The sequence below is a fragment of the Rhinopithecus bieti genome, unplaced genomic scaffold (genome assembly GCF_001698545.2).
Source record: "Rhinopithecus bieti isolate Rb0 unplaced genomic scaffold, ASM169854v2 scaffold_41145, whole genome shotgun sequence".
Taxonomy (NCBI): Eukaryota; Metazoa; Chordata; class Mammalia; order Primates; family Cercopithecidae; genus Rhinopithecus; species Rhinopithecus bieti.
Window position 1 is genome coordinate 204,864 of NW_016817055.1, and position 20,443 is coordinate 225,306.

The following is a 20,443-nucleotide window of genomic DNA, read 5'->3' on the forward strand; positions in this document are numbered from 1 at the left end:
AAACCTCAGGAAATGGAATCATTCATGCAGTTTTTGAATTCTTCTATTTGCAAGAAAAAAACTGGAAGTACCACAGCCACTATGTTATGTGGGTATCGTTACAACAGAAGGGCACAATTCCTTAGTCTAACATATTCTATGAATACTCAGCATTTAAAACAATTATTTATGTTTGAAGACTTAAAAGGTATGACTGTGTGGTCTTGCCCACTATGTGGAAATTTGAAGATGAGATTCATGCTAATGCAGAGGGTTATGGCCAAGAGTGACAATTTGGCTGCTTGCAAGTTTCAAATGGAGGCATTTGCTTATGTGAGTTTATCCCAGCTCAGAGCCTGTTTTTCAGCTTTGTGGTCTCAGACATTTGATTTTACCAGTGTTTCAGAGTAGATCAGACATTAGTATGAGGACCCATGTTAACTCAGTTCACAAGAGCTAATGTCTAAGACCAGAATGACAAACTATCCTTTCGAAATGACAAAGCTTTAACTGAGGACTGTAGTGGACACTTTTTCCAGCCTGATCAGCAGCTCACTCACAGTGCTGGGGTGGAACCAGCTAATATTTGCCTCTCACACTCAGGTTTTTATTACTAAGAGTCTCCAGAATTTTCCTTCTTTAAATATGCTGAAGAAAGAGAATAGCTCAAAAGTCAGCAAGAACACTATGTGTTGACTTTATAACTTAATTTTCAGGGTACAGTGTTATATCCAAGTATGTGGAATGGGAGAGTTTAAAGAACATCACTATGGCCCTCAGCTATGGCCTACGTACTCTATTACTTCAATGGATTTTGAAGATATCTAGTAATCTAAGATCCTCTCCAGAGCAGATATCACTACTTTCAGATCATAGCTTGAACATTAAAGAAAATGAAACTCAATATATATCTGCCATTTCCTTTTTAAAAAAATAAATAAGAATTTTCCTTATAAAACAAATGTATATGGATATTATAAAGTATTTTACATTTCCTTTTCTTGGTGATACTTTTTTAAAACAAGCTACACTCTCTTCCTTACACTGATGTTCATCTCACCTTCAATATATTTTCTTTTGCAATTTAAAAAATTACCTTAAAGGATTTTTTTTCAATTGTCACTTGAGAATAATTTTAATACTAAAAGTTTTGAGAGCAGTACTATTATTTGTGCTACGTCAGATTATGTTCTTTTTGGGATAGTTCTACTATAAACTCAATTTCACATAACACCAACTATATAAGGCAACTGGGGAGTACAACTAACAGTAATTTAATAGACCTCATTTATGATGAACAAATTAACCCAAAGAGGGAGTTCTACTTTACTTATCTTTAGAGGCCTATCTCAAACATCACTTCCCCGTTGAGAGCTAGTCTGACTTTCTGGTAGCGTCCTTGCCATGTTCCATTGTGCTTGCTCTTTGATCCTAGCTTCGACTATACAGATGACTGTGCTTTATCAACCTAAGCATCCCTGGGGTTCAGCCCTGTACCTTACTTTGGGTGGATGTATCCAATAAGTCTTTAGTAAATAAATATGTGAGTCACATACATTTCTTTTTATATATATGACTGTAAAAGATGACATCATCTTTGAGCTTATTCCTTTTGAAATTAAAACTGAAATATTTTGGGGAAGATGGTATCATTCTTGTACTTGAAAGTATAACTTAATTTGGGCTCCTAAAAATGAGTTGATCAATGAGTTTGACAAAGTTTTCAGAACAGATGAGAATCAAGCTTAGTTGGTTTCAGATAAGGAGAGACATTTGTATTTGAAAATATTAAAACAAAACAAAACAAAACAAAATAAAGCTGGTCAGAAAATAAATTAAATTAAATCTACATTTTTTGCAGCTAATAATGACTTCATTTATTTCATGCCAGTTCTGTTTAATGCCAATTTTTTTAAGGATAATTTTGTGCTTAAATTCAGAATACCATTTGTACATCTAATTCAGTCCTAAAATATTTTATATCTCTGGTTGTCACATGATTACAACATAATCTAGTGAAATTCAGTTAATGGTGTAGCAGTCTTTAAAAGAAGAATTCTATATTGAGCAATTGAGTGAGAATTTTTTAAATACACAATTTAAAATTAATTTATTGCAATATTTATTGCAATAAGCTTTACTATGAGGTAAACTATGTAAGAGTTTTCTTTAAGTGTCCCGAGTTTTTCATATACTCCACAGTGCCAAGATATTTGGTTTATATGAGCACAAAGTAATAAGTAGGGTAGTAAGAAAAGTATGATTTAGTAAACAACCAGATTAATTTGATCTTTCTTTACTGATGTCCATGATTCCCCTAAATTGGAGAAATATAAGCCAGGACCACATGATATCATAACTAATCACACAAAAAAATGACATTAATAAATACCCATTCTAGTAATTTTAATGTCAGCATACCCAGCCAGTTAATAAAATATTTACTCTGCAGAGGTGAACATGCTTAAGTCAAAGCAAATTACTTTTGTTCTTCTATAAGAGCATATTTTTGAGTGAGATTTTAGCCTCATATTTTGGCAAAGGCAAGATATTCGGTTTGGCTTTTGTAAAAACATGCCTGTATCAAGAATATCCTAATGTAAATTTAACACAAAATGTATCATTTAATTATTACTATAAAGTTGTAATCTATTTACAAAATTTATAAAATAACTACTAACCAAGCAGCATGCATGACATATTGAGTATAAAATACTCTACCTTCTAAGTGTTATTTTTTAATGTTTTAAATGCTTACTATGCAAGGTGTACAACAATGTGGGCAGAATATTATTGAATAATTCTCGCTCCTCAGATATGCACTAATAAATTTGCACTTACGACAGAGCCACCAAATCTGGGACTTGAGATATTAATGGCCACATAGATATATTTTAGAGGTTACCTGAGCAAGCCAAAAATCTAGGTGGTTTGAAATATACAATAATTTTGTCACACTATGTTCATAATATTTCCTTTCATAAGAACCTACCCCCAGTGCCATTAGTTAACCACATGGTTATTATATGTAGCTTGATTCACTATAAATGCCGTTATAACACCTGTGGTTTCCCTCATTAAGAATTGAATGCATGGGGTCAGGGGTTGAAAGGGCAGCATATGCGCTATGAAAGAACTAGTTAACATAGCCTATTATATTGGTGCACTGGTAAATCTCATTTCTATTCATCAGATGATTAGTTCAATCAATATTTATTCCTCTATGCTTCCTTTGTCTTGTGCTACAAAGGAAACATCCTTCAAATTCATGGCATAAACCTTGTTATCTATGAATTTGTTGCTTAATTTGAGAGGGAATATTTTATTTACTTGGCAGTCCTGAATTCTTTGATTCCCTTTCCCTCTAATTATCATTAGGTAGTATAATGGAGTTTTGTGTAGATTATTTATAAATAGATGTTATTAACAGTTTCTTTTTTATGAGACTCTAGTACCACGTGTATTCATATCTTCCCTTTGAATGCTCTGGAAAGTTGCTTCTGTTTCTCTAAATATGTTTGAGTTTGGAAGTCTGGATTGTGAAAGCAAAGATAAGAATGATTTTCTCTCTCAAATATTCATTCTTCTTGTCTGAGTGGGTGGTTATAGGCACATACATATACATATTGCGTATCAGTGTGTATCAACAGACGCCTCCAAAGACTGCTATTATCTGCTGGGGATTCTGTTAAGTCAGAGATTCTATTCAAAGTAAGATAAATATTTGCAAAAAGCTGTAATTGGAAGATGATTAAAAAATTACAGGAATAATACTTTTTGTTCAGAGTGCTTATTTCATCAAAGGTCATCATTCATTATATCACAAAAGACTTATTTCATTAGTCGGCTTGATTTCTATCCTTTAGATAAGAATAGATAGAATAACAGAACTACATCTAGAATAAAAAACGTACATTAACTATTAAGCACAATTTCCATTTCTAATATTTACTTTTCTATATATTTTAACATCACAATAAATGTTTTGTTAATGTTAATTAAACTAATGCCAATATAAATAAAGCCTTTATTTTTTTGTCTTTGTAGAATAAACACAGAAATGTTTAGTCTAAAGAAATTATCCTCATATTATTAGAATGTCACCTCAATCACTAATAACTTTTGCACTTACAACGTATGTGCTCATGAACCTTTGATGTGTTTCAATTTGGCCAGAATTTGACAGTCTTCACTTTGGAATTAATTCTTATTTCCTAATATGTTTACTCGTAAGTCTTAAATTTCACCAATGCACAGTGGCACTGATATTATTATTCACAATTTTAAGCCTTACTTTATATACAAATTTGCAGAATCCCAGCAGACCCATGCATATATAATTTTTTAACTAATAATTTTTAAAGTTATAATATTGAACTATTGAGTGAATGCTATAATATGTACTTTAAATTAGAGGTATATTATTTATTGCAATGGAATAATCTAGTAATGTGCTGTGATTTATACTTTTATATCTTAGAACTACTGTAATGAGAGGTCTAAAAACCATATAGGCCGTCTTGTATTTCTAAAAGGTGAATACAGGTTTATAAAAGGTGATGTCATAGCTGAAAAAGCAATTTACTTATCTTTTTATGTAGAAAAGCTTTGTGTATCAAATCATATTAAATCCCTGTTGACAATTGTGTATACACTACTTTTGGGGAAAAAAGTAGGTATTATGAGATTTAAATGTCATTTTCATGAAGACCAACCCAAAACTTTGTACATTTTGGTGTAATAAAATTTTCTTCCTGTAAAATTAGGTTTCATGGCTTGGAAACACTTCATTTAAAATATAATCTATGCAAATACACTCCTGAATAGTTGTTTTTATGGCTGATCATAGTTTGGTGTTATCAAATTGCTGCCAGAATAAGTAAATGTTAACATTCATATTTGGTTAAGAGTATAAAATAATGTTTTTATGTATGTTAAATGATCACATAAACCACTTTAATAATGATGCAAAACCTCATCTTTTAGGGATTCTCTAATGAGCAAAAGCTATATTGTGGTTGAGGGAAAATCCAAAGATTAGTAAGTTTTAAGTAAATGTCAACAAAGGAGTTTTAATCTTGTGTCCCTCAGGTTTATGAAGTTTGCTGCTCAATTTCTTCATCTACATTTTCCTCCTGGTTTCCTAATTTCTGATTGTTAGAAAATATTGAAAAGTAAAAGCCTTGGTGGTAATAATACCTATCCCAGAAGTCCAATATGTCAAGCACTTCTGTGTCATAGTACTTGTTACAAACTCACCCATGCTGCTGGGGGAGGAAGGAGGACAGAGTCACTAGATGGTACCATTTAAGAAAATATTTTATTTTTATGGCTATACATTATTTCATCAATACTTGAAATACAGCTTCAGAATTTCCTTTTAAACTGTTTGAATAATTACATTTCTTGGAATGAAGACAGCTTACTGATGATTACTTAATGAGCAATTATTAATGGACTACTAACAGAGATGTCCTTCCAGCAATGTTTTTTTAATTGCAGGAGGTGGAGTGTTGGTTAGAAATATTTAATTGGAACTTGTGGAGGAAATTAAGAGAGAGAACTTGTTTAGGAAATCTAAAGGCCCTGCCAGCAGGACATTCAGAGCTCCATACTTCTGAAGGGCTGCCATACCTCTGAAAGCAAGCCGCCTCTTTTCTAAAGTTTAGCACTTAGTAAAAATTAACTACCTGCAAATAAGAGAGGAAAACTAGACTTTAAAAATGCCAGACCCAATCCTTGTTTATAGCAAGCATAAAACCAGATTTCTAATCCGCCCCAGCGACAATCACCTATTGATTGCGACGACATCTGTGCCCCTGTTTTTGGAAGCGGGGTTTTCCGTGGAGGCAGGACTGAAAAATCCGACCATTTCCGCGCCCCTGTGTAATAAACAGCCCACAGATCTTTCAAGAAGGACCCTTGAAACCCACACCTCAGCTCACTTCTTTCTCACCTAGTGATGGGCCCAATTAAAGGTCCTCCCTTCCGCCTTCAGAAGTTATTCCTTTCAGTACTGAAATCTACAGAGAAGCCTCTCTGGAACTTCTGTGGTACCCTCTCACAGACAAAGGATGAAAGGATTTGTGCGCCACCAAATACAACCTCCTCAGCCCCAGGCCAGAGTAAGCCACCGCGCTGTGTCCGCTGTGTCCGGGACTCAGTTCAGCCGTGGGGCAGGACAAGGACGTCAAAGATCAGGGACTCTTAACCCCTTTTTTTCCCCGTAGCTTCCCTGGGGATAAAGTCTCTTAAATGCCCTAGGCGGGGGAGGAGTAGGGGGTGGGAATAGGTTTTCTGGATTGGCCCCGAAGACCACTGAATCCCAGATCACCTTTCCATCGCGCAAAGCGCCCTGATTCAGGACAGTTGTTAGCTGCAAACTGTGGAGCCCAGGCGCTAACTAGGACCACCTGGGAATGGAAAGCGCGCTTGTGGATGAGGGAAATGGAGTGGGCCCACGGTAAAGCCCAGGTCTAAAACGGTCCCTCTCCCAACACAGGGTGCTTAGTAGCCATGCACGAGCGAAAGCTGATTCTTTTCGCGCTTTCACTTCTCAAGTTCACTCTCAAGTTCAACCCCCAACTCCACAAGACGTCAGAGTAGCCTGGATCTTTTCTCAATCCCATTCTTATGGAACAGCCTCTCATACTGCGGAAGGGCATTGTCCGGAGATAATATGAAGAGGTAGTAAAGGAAGACACTAGGGGTCAGGAAAGGGCAACCAGGAAGGGCCATAGAGCGACCTGGCCATCTTTTAAGCTTACATTTTCTCCAGTGCGTTCCCCTAAGGCCGCCTGAGAGCTGCCTCAAATTAGAAGTTGTAAGGGATCCTCGGACGCCTGGCGAGGCTGGCGCCCTCTGGGATAGGTCTGTGGGCTTAAACTGGTTTTCTCAAGGTAAGCATGAGGACCAGCGCCTGGCTTTTAATCCTTCCAGCTTCTGGAGTCCTCAAAGAGACCGCCGTGGCGAACCTGGACAGTCATCTGCAAACTGCTCCTTCAGGAGAGGCTAGATCAAGCTACAACCCACCTCCACCCCGCGCCGCACTCCATTCTACCATGTAAGGAGTGAGCAGCTTTTATGCCCTAGGTCCTAGTGCCGGGTCCGAGTTGAGGTGGCGCATGGTTTCCAAGAAAGTATGAACCCAGCTACAGGGGGAAAGTTAGAAGGGAAGAAGTGGAGGGACGAACTGGCAGCTCCAGACTGGGACGGGTGAAACCGAAAGAATGGATGGGATGGTGAGATGGGCTAGAAAAGAAAAACAAAAGACTGGGCGTCTCTTACTAAGCCAAGGTTCTCTACTCGCCAATTGCCCAAGTATAGTTTCTTGAAAGAATTTAGACAGTGGAGCATGTAACCAACCCCCAACCGGTACAATTAGCTGGAGCCAGCGCGCACACACACGGGTGCCCCACTCCCAGCGAACCGGCCAATCAAGACCATCCCATCAGGACGTCCTTGTTTCTTATCTGCAGTCAACCCCCTCCCCCATGGACAATCTCTCTCTGTTCCTTCTCCTTCCCTTTCCTGACACATCCCAGCATCCAGCCAGCAAACCCTTGGGTCCAGGCTCGGGGCTCACCGCGTGCGGGAGGGAGTGGGAGTGAGACCCGCTGCCTCCTGGGGTGCTCCTCGAGGGGAACAGGGGGAGTGGGTGGAAGAGGATCACAGTCAGTGGAAGGAGGAGACCAGTGATTGCATCCCAACTCTCCCAAGTGCTCCCTGCCTAGACCACCTCTCTCCGAGTCTGGGATGCAGGAAGGTCTGGAGCTGGCCGTTACTAACTTTCTGTTGTCAAGACCCAGGGGTACTTCAGAAGGATAGAGAAGAACCCCCGATGAACAGCGGTGTGGCCAGGAAGAGAGACTGGGGGTGGGGGTGGGTGCCCAAAGCTTGCACAGATCCCCATGTCAGGCGGACACCTGCCTGGCTCTTCAGTAAAAGAGTGAAGAAAGGCCGAGCACAGCGCGAAGGAAACCTGAGGACTCCGGCAAGGCAGGAGAGGAGAACAAGTGACTTCCCAAAACCCACCCGCCAGCCCTTCGAGAGGCCCAGAGTCCAGCCGGAGCAGGTGTAACGCTACAGTCCCTGGCGCGCATCTCCGCAGACCCCAGCTCGCCCGGGGGTCCCGCCGCCGCCATCGCCTGCGACTGCGAGGGTCCTGGCCCGAGGGTGCACCAGCACCTCCTTCCACTACTGGCCCTTTATCTGACAAAAGAGCCGGAGCCCATGGCTCTCCGGCCGTGAGTAGTGTGGCCTTTCCAAGCCTCCAGAACTTTCTCATTACAACTTTTCCGGGGTCGCACTACTCACTGGGCCGCGCGGGCTCGGGCACGAGGACCTGGCCAGGGCGCAGCGCCTGCACGAAGGCGCGCGCCAGAGAACTAACTGTTCCCTCAGCCGCGTCCAGCCTCGCAGCACTGCTCTTCTGCTTGCTATTCCTGCGAAGGGACATGCCTGCTGGCCAGGACCCTAGTGGGCCTCGTAATCTGGCGAGTGTGTGCCCGCGCGTGTCCACCCTGCCCCCGGCCGGTGCGCCCCGCGCGCCCAACCCCAGCCGGCGACCACTGCGCGCGGGGCACTTCCAAACTGCTCCTGTCCAGAGGCATCCCTCTCTCGGCTTTCTCCATCCCGCGTCCGCTTCCGCACCCGAGAGCGACAAGCAAAAATGATTCAGTGCAACTCAAGGACTGGTAGGAACCAAGTAGCCTGTCTCCCCTCTCCAAAAAAGCGCCCTCCCGCGTCCCTCCAGAACTCCCAAAAGGCATCAACACCTTCCCACAACTTTCTACGCCCAGGCCATTTGCAGCCCCACCTGCGAGAGCGAATTCGGGAAACTGCTCCTGGACAACCTCTTTCCCCTTAGACTAGGTGCCCTCCCCTCCCCCATCTCCCCGTCTGGCTGGAGTTGGCCGGACTCGGGGAGCCTCGGTGCCGGCAGACTCGCTTACCTCGCATGGTGTGGCCGCTCTCCCGCTCCGCGTAGTCATGAAGCTGCTCCCAGCCCGAACCCTGGAGAGCCCAAAAATCCCGCTCAGCACGAGTGAAGAAGGTGGTCGGCGAAGAGCTGCTCTGCCGAGGAAACCATCCCTTTAGGCGGACGCCGTGGCCGCAGGGTGACGTTTGCCGTCGCCGCCGCTATGTTAACAGTTTTGATGTTGGTGGTGACTGTTTTGATGATTGTTTGTTTGTTTGTTTGTTTTCAGGAAGGGTGAAAAAAAATGTTCTGGCTCTCTGGTGCCTGGGTTTTGTTTTGGTTTTGTTTTTCTTTTTCTTTCTCTCCAATGTGCTTGCTTTTTAAAAATGCCACCGCCTCCGGCTCAGAAGATTTCTTTTGTGATCACTTGGACTGAGGTGGAGGAGGAAGGGCAGCAGCAGGAGGAGGAGTTGGTGGTGGTTTTGTTAGTTACAAAGAAGAGGGAGAAGGAGCAAGGGGGAAAAAAGGAAACAGAAAGAAAAGAAAGGCGGTGTGGATGGCAGAGCATGTGCGTTTTCACATGACATCTGTGCCTGTTAGCGGATCCACAATGTGAATTTTCACTGTTCAGTTACAGGGAGGAAGGGAGCAGCGAGAGAGAAAGAGAGGGGAGAGATGGAGAGAGAGCGCTGAGAGGGGCTTATACGCGAGGGCGGGCTTGGCCGCGACTTCCAGGCCCCGCCTGCTGTCAGCGCAGCCGCCAATCAGCGCCCAGCAGCGCCTGGAGAGGCTGGGACCGCGCGGGGAGGGGAGCGCGGTGGAGGCGGGGGTGGGGCGGGGGCGGGACGAGGGAGTCCGAGCGGCCGGGGGGCGCGACTTGGAGACTGTCCGAACTGGGCAGAGGAGAAGGGCCGACCGGGAGAGTCGGGCAGATCCGCAGGTGACAGGCACTTCCGATTCCAGCAGAGAAGGGGACACTGATCGCGGAAAACCTTCGGAGGCAAGAGACGCGGGGGTCCCAGGGTTTCACGTTCGGTCCCTCTCTCGCAACCCCCACAGGCCCAGCAGAGTTAGTTTTGATTTTATGGCAACGCTTTGCCGAGCGCTGTTTGGGTAAACTTCGGTCTCCGGCAGGGGTTTCCGTGGGCAGGTGGTTTGGGTGTTGGTGGTAGAATAATGCAAACCAACTTCCATCACTTTTAGCACAACTAAAATGCAGTCCCATGCAAGTAGCTGCCCCCTTCCTTTAAAAACGTCTGTCAGATGCTCCCTGACCCTCTTCTAAAAAAAAAAAAAAAAAAAAAAAAAAAAAAAAAAATCTTGTATATGTTATTTTGTCAGGGAAATTGATTTTTATTGGCATTTGGAGAATCCCCTGAGAGATGGACTACAGGACTGAAGGAAAACAGCTCAAACTGGCGGTGTAGCCACCTTACTAATTCAAGAGAAATGGCTGTTGCTAGAAGGTGTGATTGTAGGGTGCTCTTAGAAAGGTTTTAGAAGGAAGACATTGTTAACTTTAGTTGCTATCAGAACACATTTACCCTAGTTAGATTGGTAACTGAACATAGATCAACTTATTTGTATTCCTTAGGTGAAAATTGTCATCTATGACCATTTATTTGTATTCTGATAAAAATTTAATACATATATCAAAACTGTTCCTTTGCAAGTTTTTCCTCCTCCGTTGACAAAATAAGCATATAAATGATTACATCTACTTCCTTCCCAATAGTAGGGAACTTCTTAAATACTTGAGTTAATCCCAATCTCCCTAAAAGATTGGGAGGTGAAAACTTTTGCCTCATTCCCTCAGTCTTGAGGCTGGGAGATGTCTACTCATTAGCATACCTGTTGGCACAGCAGGCCTCATCATTACTTAAGTATCCAAATACTTTGATTTTTGACTGGTATTTATTCATGATATGTCATATGACACAAAGTACAATGTAGAATTGGCAGTTATTTAGTTAATTAGGTCACTCTACACTGCCGAGTAGTTTTTTCCTTCCTGATTAAATAAAAAATGAATTATCTGCTGAATTTTCACCAGTGTGTAAATTGACGTAGCCCTGCTATATGCCATCCCATTTGCAAACCAATGTGTAATTTAGGAAAATTTTAGTATTAAGAGTGAAAGTTGATTGAGTCATTAATTAAATGAAATGAACAAAAGGAAGTTACTGTTCAGAATGGTTATTCCTTTATACATACCTTTCTCCTAGATTTGTAATTGACACAGTAGTTAATCTTTTAAGATAATATTTAAGGCTCCCTGGTTTTATCATTTTTAATCAAGTAAAATATATTCATCATAACCACATTAAAGCTGTACAAAGTTATGCCTAATTTAGTCGCTTCATTAAAAATTACTGAATATAAAATAGTCAAGAAACAAATTGTGACTATATCATTTTAATTTTGCTGCTTCAAGCAGAGACACAGGAATAATGAAAATTCCAAAGGCTTTGTAAACATTGTGTAATTATTATTGTTGTTGTTATCATTTTAGATTTCTATTTCTCTTTAGGGTAAACAGGAATTTCAAAATTCAAAAATTTAAACATTTCTGTAATTTTAACTTTCCAAACATTTTTTGAATTCTGAATTTTTTAAAATTCTGCAATATCTATAATCCTTGAAAAAGGTAGTCAACAGATGTATAAAAAGTATTTACCCCTCCATACATTTTTATATTCTCTTCGTTTTGTGGTTTCAACAAGGCATAATTTTCTTAGAACATATTTCTGAATTGCTTCTGAGTAATTTTGAAGAAATTATTAATTAGAAGACTCTATGCTATTTCATTTTTCAAAACTATATATATAATCTCTATATATGGTGATGCAAAGGTATGTATTTTCTCTTTAAATACTGATCATTGGTTAAACTGTGGTGGCCTGGGACATTTTGGATCTTTCTAAAAATTTCAAAACTGGTTTGTTAAGTGTTTCTAATAATTTTCACATTTATTTCAAATGAATGGAGCCCATTTATGTAAAATAAATATAAAGACTTTGAATGAAAGAAATATTTTCTAAGAACTCACAAAACACATATATATAATCTGATGGTTTTGTAACTTATCTGCCAGCAAATAATCATATTTCAAGTGGCATAATAATACATTACTATGATGTCCTTGCTCATATGAAGTACAGTATCAGTAATTTTATTTGAATGATTGTGTTTGGTTTCCTATAAGCTTGAAACTGCTTTTTGCTCTGGGCCTGAAGGATTTTCTAAGTTGATAGTTACATTTTGATTAATTTAAATGACAATCAGTCACATAGCACTGTCCTCAATCTCAAGAATTGACATAAGATTCCGGTTAGGCTTGCCTGCTTACTTGTTTTTCTGACACATTAGCACCCCTCATGTTGAGCTGTACCACGGAATATTAATGATAACAAATATCCTGAAAGAGGCAAAGTTTTAATGTAAGCCAACCAGGTAGGGTGACCATGGTATTTAGGATTACTTCAATCCTAAAATGCTTAAACAGGAAGTCATAGTTCATGATATTCTGAGCTGGTAAGTCAGAATATTCCCTGGGCAGGGAATATTTTAAATAATTAAGAATCTTGAAGGGACATTAGCAATACTGATAACAATGTTACATTTAGGAATGACTGATCACAATGTTACATTTAGGAATGACTGAAGATCGGTTACGTTTAACTCTATTTAGGGAGCTGTGTGGTTGTGAAAACTGGGAAAGATATATAAAGCTGCTATTAAATATTGGAAAAGCCAGAAAAATGTAAGAACTTTTAACATTCAAACCTTTTACAAGTGGGAAGGGTGAAGTACTGAGCTCCCTGTTCCTGAAGGCATCCAAAAAAGGGTTGAATGAAAGGTTCTGGTAGAGATGCCCTAGTATACAGATTTTTATACGAGGTTGGAAATTGTCTAGGTTACCTCCAAGATCCTCTGTAGCTCTAAGTGTACAGTTGGCTTCTGTGGATTCAACCAAGAGCAGAGTAAAAATAAATTGTATCTGTATTGAACATGTACAGATGTTTTTCTTGTCACCATTCCCTAAACAATACAGTACAATAATTATTTACATAGTGTTTACATTGGCGTTGTAAGTAATCTAGAGATGATGCAAAGTATATAGGAAGATGTGCATAGGTTATATGCAAATACTACACATCATTTTATATCAGAAACTTGAATATCTGTGAGTTTTGGTATTGGTGGCGGGTCCTGGAACCAATCCCCCATGCATACCAAGGGATGCCTGGATTCACATGGAGTAAAAGTTTCTACCACTGCCCCAGCAGGCGTCAGAGCCATATTTCCTAGCTGAGAATGCAAAATTCGTGACAGCAGGAGCCAGGATTTCCCTAGAGTTTGTAAGAGGTCCTGGTACTTTATAGGTGCTTGATAATTATTGGTGGAATGAATACTTTCTAATCTTTCAGACACTGGATGTGAACCACAAATGGAGTGAAGACCTGAATAAGATCCTTCTTTCTTAATTTCTGTTGAATGGAAAGAGGAGGGTGGGGAGAATCTGCATTTTAAACTCTCCTAATTTGGGGAAGCAAAAAATAATGGTTGAGATTAGTTATGTAGTTATAAAAGAAAGCTAAAATTTAGTTATTTTCATATTTATTACTATTCTTAATTTAATTAATTAATTTTTTGAGAGGGAGTCTCATTGGAGGCTGGAGTGCAGTGGTGCAGTCTCAGCTCACTGCAGCCTCTACCTCTTGGGTTCAAGTGATTCTCCTGCCTCAGCCTCCTGAGTAGCTGGGATTACAGGTGTCCGCCACCATGCTCAGCTAATTTTTGTATTTTAGTGAGGTGTGGTTTCACCATGTTGGCCACACTGGTCTCAAACTCCTGACTCAATTGATCCTCCTGCCTCAGCCTCCCACAGTGCTGAGATGACAGATGTGAGCCACCGTGCCCATCCCTATTCTCAATTTTATTCCCAGGTACTGAGTCTTCTTCATAATCTTTAAGTTATTTAAGTTCTGCTTCATTTTAAAGTATGGATGCAAGTTCAACAAGTTTTCAAAATAATAGGAAAAGCAAATATTAAAATAGAGCACGCGCTTTTGTAATAAATTGGAAAAGGTGATAAGGGCCAAAGCATGAATTAACCCCAGTATGTGGGAGAGGTAAGGCTAGCTTTCGGACAAGGACAAAACATACAGGTCAGGAAAACCAGAGCTAACATTTATTGAATGAATCACATGATCTCTCGACCTATCTAATTTCTATTTCTTACAAGAGTCTACATGTTATACATTATATTTCTTCCTCCTCCCCACCTTTTAAAAATTGTTTTATGGCTAAAAGACCAGAGGCTTAAAAAAGTTAACTTATCTAAGATCACAAATCTTAAAATGCTGGATCCAAGATTCAAACCCAGAAGTAGCCACTAAAATGTGTTTCATGAGTGCAGGAACTTTCTTCATTTTATGTTATTTTTTCAATGTTGAATCCACAGAATCTAGAGTCTCTTGCCTGATAAATAGTACATGTTTAAAATACACTTGTGAATAAAAAACAGACATTTGAATCCTCGTCCATTACGGTAGTGCACATGTACATTCTCGTCACTAAATGACTTTAAATAAAGAACAGTGAATTTTGACTTTAAAAATAAAAGGCCATTCTGAAAAATTTATGGAACAATGATGGCCTGATTTGGTCCATCATGGAGTTTAGGAAAATACTTCTGCAATAAATATTTCAGGTTGTAAATAATGTAAGCCTGAATTAAATGGGCACCAGGAAAAAGGGGGAAAATGAAAAGGTTGGATGCATGACACATTTTGCAGGCAGAAGCTATGACATCTAAGGCATGATTAGACCAGTGGTGCTGACGGGCAGAGTGTTGGGTAAAGGGAGAGAGAAGTCAAACCAAAGCTTCACCAGTAGGAGGCTTATAGAATGAATATCCCACTAATCTAATCAATATATAAGGAAGGAAGAGCAGATTCTTGTTTAAATAGGGGAAAATATTGACATTAATTTTCAATTGTGCATATCAGTGACAATGTACAGCAGATAGTTGGCTATAGATAGAACTGGAGATTTGGGAATTGGTTAGAGGTGAAAGTAAAGATTTCTGACATTCAGGCCAGGAGTGTTGGCTCTCGCCTGTAATGCAGCACATTGGGAAGCTGAGGCGGGCAGATCACTTGAGGTCAGGAGTTGGAGACCAGCCTGGCCAATGTAGTGAAACCCCGTCTCTACCAAAAATACAAAAATTAGCCAGGTGTGGTGGTGGGCATCTGTAATCCCTGCTACTTGGGAGGCTGAGGTGGAGGTTGCAGTGAGCCGAGATTGCACCACTGGACTCCAGGTGACCGAGCGACACTCCATCTCAAAAAATTTATGACATTTAGAAACACCAAGGAGAAAAGAGACAATATTAGATTTAAATGTGAACAAATAAGTACATAAGATAATAGAAAATAATATAATTACATTTTTTTTGAGACAGAGTCTCGCTCTGTCGCCCAGGCTGGAGTGCAGTGGCGCGACCTCGGCTCACTGCAAGCTCAGGGTCCCAGGTTCACGCCATTCTCCTGCCTCAGCCTCCAGAGTAGCTGGGACCACAGGCGCCTGCCACCACTCCCGGCTAATTTTTTTTTGTATTTTTAGTAGAGACGGGGTTTCACCTTGTTAGCCAGGATGGTCTCCATCTCCTGACCTCGTGATCCATCTGCCTCGGCCTCCCAAAGTGCTGGGATTACAGGCGTGAGCCACCGCGCCCGGCCTAGAATTACATTTTTGTGTATATTTATATGATATTTTAAATAGGGTCAAACTTGTCTACATCAGGAAACCCAGACACCATAAGGTTAGATATATTTTCCTATACACAAAGTAAATATTTTAAATGGCAAAGACCCCAAAACAAAATCAATAGGCTGGAGAAAATATTTACTGCCGATGTGACAGATGAAAGATTAGTAGCCTTCATAACAAATGTATGCAGACTTACAAGTTGATAAACATTAGATTTAAAAAAGCCCTAAAGCTGAGGTTGGTAGAGAAGAAAGGGAAGATAATTTAGTGGCTAATGTCTTTTTTTTTTTTTACTTTATGGTTTTTGATACAGGTGAATAATTTCTTCTTCATGTTTATGGCTCTGTGAATAAGGTTGAGGAGTTCCTTTCCAGATCAACTGACAGGGCTTTAGGATAATTTCTTGTATATTTATTGAAATATGAATTATGCAAAAATAATATTTTGTGTAACTTCACTGTTCTTACTGTTTTTTTTTTTGTTTGTTTGTTTTTTTGAGACAGAGTCTCGCTCTGTCGCCCAGGCTGGAGTGCAGTGGCCGGATCTCAGCTCACTGCAAGCTCCGCCTCCCAGGTTTATGCCATTCTCCTGCCTCAGCATCCCGAGTAGCTGGGGCTACAGGCGCCCGCCACCTCGCCTGGCTAGTTTTTTTTATTTTTTAGTAGAGATGGGGTTTCACCGTGTTAGCCAGGATGGTCTCGATCTCCTGACCTCGTGATCCGCCCATCTCTGCCTCCCAAAGTGCTAGGATTACAGGCTTGAGCCACCGCGCCCGGCCACTGATAGACTTTAAAATTTATCTTGAATTGGCTACATTTCTGTACCTTCACTGCCTTATCTAATCTAAGTTCCTCTCCTGCCTAGATGAGTATAATATTCTTAGAATATTTTCTCTGTCTCCATTCTTGCCTCTCACCCCATTACTTTCCCAACTGGCAGTTAGAACTTTTAAAATCAGATAATAAACATTCCCCTGCTAAAACACATTAGTGTCTTCCTATTGCATTTAGAAAATAACCCATACTCCTTACCGTGGCTTAGAAGTAGGGTGCATACATATTATAGTTTGCCCTGAAACCTTGCATAATTATTAAAAGTGCCCCTTTCATTTTCGAATGTGTTCCTGTTTGGGCAATGCATAATAGAATTATCCTGATGATTATAAAGCTCTGCTGGCTTAAATATTACGGTCTCAGAGAAATCGTCTCTCATAATACCACCTAAGAGAGAACTCGTTTATAGTTCTTTATAAAAAAATCTATTTTCTTTATAGTATATATCAGAATTTATGATTGTTTCTTTTCTTTTATTATCTAATGAAAGAATTCAATTAATTTACAATTAATATTATTATTAGCTGCAGGAGGCAGTCACCACTTCTTGTATTTTGTATTGTATTATCAGTGCCTGATATGGTGCCTGACAGTTAGTACATGCTTAGTAAGTTTGTTCAGTGAATTGATAACTTTGACTAATTGCCACAAATAAAATGATTTAAGTAATAATTCCTTTTCTTTTTGAAAACTTTGTTCACATATTTGCTAAGATGTCTCCAGATCTCATTATGGCCACATTAAAAAAATGCATGCAATATTGTTTTTCCCTTCAAAGCAACTGACATATAGTGATGATTCAATGTATTGGTTTGTGAGTAAATAAAACAGGGCAACAAAAACAAACAAAAACTGATTTTGTCCCCAGATCTGCTATTGGCAATGTAACTTCTAGCTGGTTGTGAACCTACTGGTTATGGACTGCATGTTTGTGTCCTCTCTAAATTCATATGCTGAAGCTCCAACCCATCCCCCATTGGATGGTCTAAAGTGGTAGGGCCTTTGGGAGGCAAGTAGGTTTAGATGGGCCGTGAGGGTGGAGCCCCCCCATGATGGGATTAGTGCCCTTATAAGGAGAGGAAGAAACACCAGAATTTCCTCTCTCTCTGCCATGTGAGAGTACAGCAAGAAAGTGAGCTGTCTGCAAGCTCTGAAGAGGCCTCTCACCAGACACCAAATCTGGCAGCACCTTGATTTTGAACTTCTCAGTCTCCAGAACTGTGAGAAATAAATGTTGTTTAAGCCACCCAGTCTACAGTATTTTGTTATAGCAGCCTAAGTTGACTAAGGCACTGCCTGAAACTCTGTGTACACACACACACACACACACACACACACACACACACACACACACATATACTTATGTAGTTTTTGTGTATGTGTGTGTATATATATACACACACACATAGAATACATACACAGTTTTTTACATGTATGTACTGTGCATATATATGTACATATATATGTAAAATAAGGCTAATACACTTAAAAGGATAAAATGAGATGTACTAGTATAATGCTCAGAACATCACAATCAAACAAAAATCATTAACTATTGAAAAATTTTATTGTTTTATTGTGAAAAGCTGTTTCATGTATTGGTAATAGCACAATTTTCAGTTCAGGTCAGTTAGACTTTGCTTGTTCATCATACTCTATACCTACTGTTAAGTGCTCAAAAAATGCACAGAATATAAACTAATTTAATATTTACCCTATTATCAGGTATTTTCAATTTGATTTTTCCCAACTGATTTATGACTGCCCTTTTTTTCTTTCCTTATTATATTTTGGATTGATCAGTTTTGGATTACTTCACTTACTTTCCTTCTGTTCGCATGCTGGCTATACATTCTTTCACTATTCTACTAGTAATTTCTCTAGAGATTAACATGTGTCTTTGGGTTATTATAATTAATATAAACTAGTAGTCTTACTACATTCCAGTCAATGCTGAGACCTTCAACATTTAACTCTGATAATCCTTCCTCACCTCCTGAATGCTGTGTTACTGTTGTCATGCAATGTTAACTCTACATATATTTTTTAACCTTCTTAAGATAACATTATTCCTTAAGATAATATTAATTGCTGTTGCTATCATTGTTATTATTTTGTCTGGTCAGAATTTCTTCAGTTTTCCCCCATACTCAGCCTATCCAGTTTTCTTGAATTTTTTGTGTTTTCCTTTGAGATTATTTTACTTAACTATCTTTAGCAGTTTAGTGGGACTTTTAAATATATGGCCCTTATTCATGTAATTCCATTGTCTTCTGTCTTACATCTTCTCTGCTGAAGAGTCAGCTATCAGTCTTACGGTTGCTCCTTTGAAAATCAAGTGTCTTATTTTTTGGATCCTTTTGCAATGTCTTTGTCTTTGGTTTTCAGCTGTTTTATTGCAATGTGCTTAGGTGTGGGTTTTCTTTTTAATTGCTCTCTCTAGATTTGGAAACAATTCTTGGATCTGTGGCTGGGTATCTTTTAGCGTTTGGAATGTTCTTGATATTTACTCATAAATGTAGTTCTCACCTCATTCTCACTGTTTTCCCTTCTGGAGGGAGATGGTGTCGCATGCATGCTAGAAGCTTTCACCATGTCACCATGTCCCACATGTCCCTTTCAGTTGTTTGTAGTCTCCGTCTTTTGTGTTCTTCAGATTTCCATCAGTATATTTTATACTTACCTGTTTATTAATCCTTTCCTCAGCTATGTCCCATCTTCAGGTCTGTTGTCAGACCTACCTACTGAGGCATTTATTTCAATTACTGTTTTCAGTCTTATAATTTCCATTTTGCTCTTGTTTATAGATTTCAGTTATCTGATAGAATCCTCCATTTTGCCTTTTATTTTCTTGAACATGTAAATATACAGTTACTTTAAAGCCCATGTCAGATAATTCCAATATCTAGGTCATCTGTTCATTTGATATATTGTTAATTTATTCTCTAGAATTTTAAAATTGAAATTCTGGGCATAGTTTATAAAAATTAAAGAATCTCTGGGTGATCAAAATGCTGCTTTTTATGGTAGTGCTTTCTTTCTCTGTTCCAGAGAAGATTGGAATGAACAGAGAAAACACAAGTCAAGACAATCTTGAAGATTTGAATTTGAAAAAAATTTTGCTGAAAAGCATGTACATAGGCCAAACTTGACTCAGGGTATTTTCCATGAAGATTAAAGAACTTACTACGTGTTTCCTCTTTGCAAGCATCAAAATTGTTACTGGTATATAGCTGCATGTTTATAATATCACTAAAATTACTGTGGTCTTTTCAACACACTCACCAAAATCAGATCATTTCTTAGTACAAAATGTTTCTATCTCTTCTATTGCTTAAAGGAGTAGATGGGGATCTGTGTTTTCCCTTGAGATTCTACAATTTGGTGAAAGCTCATCCTTGGAGTTTATTGCCACATTTCTTTCCTTGAAATAAAAACTGTGCAGCTAACTGCAGCTACCTTAGGGACTAAGATTATAATTACCATGTCCCTCCCTTAGAATGCATCCACATACAGGCCATAGGTTGCTCAGTTTGAATGCTTGGCATTCCTGGGACCTGATGGCATTTTGATAAATGATGCACATACATAATTTGAAAAATTTTAAATGCATTGGCAGAGATCAGGAAATGTTCGTGTTAATAAAAGCATAATTTTCTGGATCAAAGCAGATAACAGAGGCCAATTTTCTCAGATGAGGAGAGCTGCAGAATCTGTTTAGTAAATGAGAAGAGAGGTTGAGGGAAGATGAGCCCTTTAAATGAGAGCAAAATACTTTATCAATGTAAACCAATTTTAGAGTAGTCCCTTTTCCTCTTTGAAGGGACACTGGGAGTTAAGGAATGAAATCAGCATGCTTTTTTAAAAAACATTCTAAGCAAGTCTACCTGAACTCCCTAGTGGGATGGCTACAACCTCAGTCAGTTTATATCAA

The 20,443-nt window shown here is 39.4% G+C and overlaps 1 protein-coding gene across 1 annotated transcript in view; it reads right to left on the minus strand.

Moving 5' to 3' along the window:
• Positions 1-9,604, minus strand: part of RORB (RAR related orphan receptor B) — a 191,388-nt gene extending 181,784 nt beyond the window's left edge. The window contains exon 1 of the mRNA XM_017855786.1: positions 8,934-9,604. Within this exon, the coding sequence (XP_017711275.1) occupies positions 8,934-8,940 (7 nt within the window). The 5' untranslated portion in view covers positions 8,941-9,604. The remainder of the gene's footprint in view (positions 1-8,933) is intronic.
• Positions 9,605-20,443: the final 10,839 nt, after the last annotated feature.